General features: G+C 53.5%; 1 protein-coding gene across 1 annotated transcript in view; it reads left to right on the forward strand.

Moving 5' to 3' along the window:
* The window catches only part of SSNA1 (SS nuclear autoantigen 1), a 7,694-nt gene extending 5,510 nt beyond the window's left edge, over positions 1–2,184 (forward strand). Inside the window, exon 3 of the mRNA XM_067561483.1 lies at positions 1,655–2,184. Coding sequence (XP_067417584.1) covers positions 1,655–1,756 — 102 coding nt within the window. The 3' untranslated portion in view covers positions 1,757–2,184. The remainder of the gene's footprint in view (positions 1–1,654) is intronic.
* Positions 2,185–4,854: the final 2,670 nt, after the last annotated feature.

Genomic DNA, 4,854 nt, shown 5'->3' on the forward strand with positions numbered 1-4,854 from the left:
TCCCGAGCAGGTACCAAAAGCATGATCACATCATCCCCAGCCTCAGTCCTCAGCCCCGCCAGGCCACCTCCTCTGGTCTCCACCGTCTGCTCATCACCTTGCTGTCTCCTTTTGTATCATTGTCAAATCCAAGGCTGATGCTGGCTGCCCTCTCCCCGCCCCTTCCTCAAAGGCTGAAGTGTGGGGAAATCCATGCATAAAAATGTAAATGTTTACTAGTCATCACAGTACAAGTGAATTCTATAACAATAGTTATTCCTATTTTAAGAATACATTTGGAGACAAGTAAAACTCTCATCCCACATGGTGTAGTTGGCTCTGAATTTCTGTAAGTAACTGAGACTTCAGGATGTCAGCGACAAAATATTTCGCAGGTCTCTGCACGCCCCGTCCCTGTGACTGCAGTTCAGTTCCTTCTGAACCTCAAAGATGCCATCTTCGAAAGGCCAGCTCAGTGTTCCCAGGCTTGTGTGAACCCACCCATGGCATCCAGGATTATCGGTTATCCCTACAGCTTTCTTTCTACCTGTAATAACCCCGCAGACTAGCAGTCACAAAGATATGGTGCTTGTGGTGATTGAAGATGTTTGTAATCCGTAGCCAGTCAAATCCAGTTCCTTATTTCAGGAGCTTTTGCAAAACGGAAATGACACGTCATATCAGTTTGCACAGAAATTAAACTTTGGGTTAGGGAGGGCATGGCTTTCTAGCAATCACAGGGTTGGGCCTTGTGGTGACCTGAGAACTACTTTGCCACTGACACAGCCTCAAATCTCAGTTACATATTGAAATCAAGACAATTACACTGGAGGGGTATCGGGATTTTGTTTGTGCTCAAAAAAGTGCATTATTAAAATGAATGTTTAGAAACATCACAGTACATGTGTATATTTTATAACATTTTACATTTTTATGCATTTTTTTTAAGAAGGTCAGCCTATGAATAAGGAAAAGTCCTTTTTCAGGAAAAATCAAAGAGGAAGATGTGCTTTCCCCCCACTAACTCAGGGGTTAGTGCACTCACACAGCTTGTTGGAGAACTGGGTTCAAATCTCCACCCTGCCTGAATCAGACCAGGGACTTGAAGTTTAATCGTCCATGTCCCAGAGGCATGCCCTAACCACTGAGCCATAAGAGGATATTCTGGGGTACGGTTCTGTTTCTCTTGTTGAAGCTGTTCCAGTTCATATAAAATACTTCAATAGCCATTGGAGTCTAGGATTGGATGTCTCTTTCTAAAAAATACACTCAAGTTCAACTCCAAGTTACGGAAGGAATCTCCTGGGTTATGCAGCAGGTGGAACTGGATGATCAGGGTCATTTCCCATCTTAAAACCAATGCATCTATCAACTACAATATTTGCCAGTTACATTTTTTGGAACAAATTGTCTTTATTGATATTGATAGATGGTAAGTCTACCAGGCCCCAATTTGACCATCTAGTCTGACATCCTGCATTACACAGGCAGAGCACGTTCCCCTGACCCGGAAGGTATGGTTGAGCTAGAGCGTAGTTCTTAGGAAGAGACACCCAGTCTTGAGTTAAAGGCTCCGAGTGTTGGAGACTTGGTAAATTGTTCAAAATACAGTTCAGGCTAAGAAAAATGCTCAGTTGATATAAAATGAAATAACTTGTATTTCCTGCCCTCCCAGATCCTGGAGAGCTCCCAGACGCTGCTCAATGTCCTGAAGAAGGAAGCAGGGAATTTGAGCAGAGCCACAGAACTGAAAAGTAGTATCACAAAGGATAGCTGAGCGTTTGGACTCAAACATTCCTACAGTCACTCTCTTCCAGAGCTCTGGGGAGCTGCAGGGACCTCTGGCCTGGCCTGTGCTGGCATTCTGATCTATTGATTTGGAGTGGAAGCAATGTTTAATAAAGCCTTTGTTTTGCAAAAGTAGGTCTTCTTTTCAGAACGGCCTCAGCGCCAGCTGCGAATCCATTCACATTCAGTCCACATCTAGCAAAGCTCAGGCTGGGTGTGCAACAAAGGCCATTCAGTGGAGCTGTGCTGTTATGGGAGTGCAAGTGTGCTTCTGAGTAGCAGCCTCAGGCACGACCGCCCTGGGAATAAGCGAGACTCAAGACTTTAGCGCTTTCCCCTTCAGAGACAGTGGACAGTTTGCGTTGGCAGGAGCCGTTTTCAAGCCCCTCTGTGCAGTCTGATAGAGGCAAGGGCCAGCGCAGAGGGGTGGGAAATGTGTGAGCAGCAGAGTGGCACTCGCATGCAGGGGCAGGCGGGGAAGGTGGCGTGTGCTCTGCCAAGAGAGGAGCAGAGCGGAAAGTTACTGGCGGAAAGTTTCCTTTCCAGCTCCCGGGAAGGACCCAGCTGGCCTGCGGGGAGGCGAAGGGAAGGAGACGGGGCACCCTGTGTTCCCAGCGAGCAGCTAGCGGGGAGTGGACGGAGGAGCAGCTGGGGCTGTGTGGGAGGTGCCAGCAGCAGAGCACAGCCTGAAGGTTACAAGGGCAGCCCTTCGAGGTAGGGAGCAGCAGCACCTTGAACTATGGCGAGCTCCCTGGAGAGGCAGCACCTCCCCCTGCCCCTGAGGAGTGAAGTCTAGAGCTGAGAAGTACAGTAGCCTCCTCGGGGCCCCCAATGAAACAAGACTTGGGGCTGGGAGAAGATCTAGGCATGCAGCGAGGCATTGTGCATTTGTGTACCAGGAGCAGGGCACCTACCCCTGAGGACTCCTGCCATCCTGGAGTCACTGGATCCTAGCAGTAAAACAGCAGCATGCAGTCACTGCAGGGGAGTGGCTGACATGGCTGCTGGCATTGTTAAGAAGGACCTGTGCAGTCAGAAGTGGAGTCAGGACCAGTTCAATGACTTCATAAGAGTTTAATTTTACCCCACTTTCTCCTTGGGGCTGGAGGTTTCGCTGAGCTGCAGCTCCAGGGAAAGTTCCCAGCTTGTCCGAGGGACATCTCACGCAGGACGGAGCTCGTCAGCAGAACAGGAGCAAAGCACCTCGGGGGGGGGAGGGGGGGGTTCCTGAAGCAAAGAACAGGGGGCTCCATTTAAACAAGCTCCCTGAGCCCTCGAGATTTCAACAGGGTCACAGTTTGGTCCATGGCAGAAAGATCTTCCTTGTTCCAGCCAAGCATCCGTGGGCTAGTAGGAATGCTGCCACCACCACGCTCCCCTGCCCGAAATGCAATTTGGGTTATGCCAGTGGTTTGCAAACTTAGGCTGCTTGTCCCTTTCCAAATAAGTCTTACCGCACAGCCCAGCTGAGCCAGGGTCAATCTACCACTGACGCGAGTGCCAGCTCTTACTAACTAAACTGCGCTGTCTGCCCTTACAGGAGGTTTCTCCGATACCGCAGTTGGAAAACCACTGGCTGAGGCTGTCCCCACGTTGTCAGTAGGGCTCCCCTTTACACAGGCTGGAGAGTGAGTGTGGGGGAAGCAGAAGACAGGAAAAAGTGTGGGAGAAAGGCAGCAAGTTTGGGGTTTGAGCAGGCCCTGCAGCGCGTTTTCCTCTCCTGCACGCTGGCAGGGGAAGGGGAAGGAGCTGCACCCCAGCCCTCCCTAGTTCCTTCTCAGCACCAGCTGCACCACCTCCTGCTGCACCTGTGGAACAAGGGGGCTCTGGACTCCACCCTAGAGGTTCCCGTCAGCAAGCAATGGGCCTGGGGATCTCTCCAGGGGCTTGTTTTTCCTTGTTCTGCTCCAGAGGCTCCCCAAGCTGCAGCCCCTTCAAAGATCCTCCCCTGCTCATTGACTCCCACAAACGCGCAGTTGCTCTTCCAGGGGGTACCTTGAGCATCTGTGCCCGGGGACCAATATTTGTATTTGCACCCTGCAGGCCTGGTTCCTGCTCTGCCACACTCCCCACCGCAGGTGTGGCAGCAGTGCTGTACTGGGGGCCATGCCCCTGGGTGCCAGCAGGGGGGGCAGGCTGGCCAGCCAGGCCCTTGGAGGAGGAGCTGCCCCCCCCCACCGACATCCCCAGGAACCTTGCCGACCCAGTGGCTCAGGTTGGCCCCTGTGCAGCCGGGGTCCCTGCGGCTCCCTCGTTGCACCCAGCACGGCGGATCAGTGCAGCCGCCGGGGAGGTCAGCGAGGGCTGGCTCCTCTGAGATCAACCTGGCCGGCACCCGCGCTGGCCAGCACCTGGGAGCATGGCGCTCCCCTTTTGCCCCCCACTACGCTGCTGTGCTCTGTTCTGGCCTGCTACACAGGACAGCAGAGCCTTTCGCTACAATCAACACAGCACGGGGCCAATAACCAAGGCTAAGCTTTTGTCAGTTGTTTTTACTAAAAGGCAAGGAGAGGTCACGGGCAATTAACAAAACTTCACAGAAGCCGTGACCTCTCCCCGCCTTTTACTAAAAATAACTGAAAAAATGGGGGAGAGATGACAGCAGCGGAGCAGGGTCCCCCCCCCGCCTGCAAAGGCTGGGAGCTGGGGGCCAGGGCTGGGAGCTCTGGATCTGCCGTCCCCCCACCACCCTGTGGGGCTCATGGCAGCTGCAGGGGCGCCCCACCACCCCTAGTGGCTGGGAGCTGCAGGGGCCACCCACAGTGGCTGGGAGCTCCGGGGTTCCCCCGCCACCCACAGCAGCTGAGTTGTGGGGGCCCCGTGTCACCCATGGTGGTAGATCAGAACTCCAGGGACCTGCTGGGAGCTCCAGAGACCCCTCTCCAGCCGCCGTCCGGGGCAGCAGGAAGCTTCAGGGACCTCCACAGATGTCCCCTGCTGCTGGCTGTGGCTGGGAGCTCCGTCGGCTGACAGCTCTTGCCCTGCCTCCCTACAGCTGAAGCCAAAAATGTCATGGATGTCGCAGGCAGTCACGGATTCCGTGACAATCTTATCCTTACTCATAACCCTCCACGTCGCTCTGCTTAG

The sequence above is a fragment of the Emydura macquarii genome, unplaced genomic scaffold, assembly GCF_026122565.2.
Source record: "Emydura macquarii macquarii isolate MOO-44397 ecotype Brisbane River unplaced genomic scaffold, CSIRO-AGI_Emac_v2 contig_2417, whole genome shotgun sequence".
In the NCBI taxonomy this organism is placed as follows: Eukaryota; Metazoa; Chordata; order Testudines; family Chelidae; genus Emydura; species Emydura macquarii.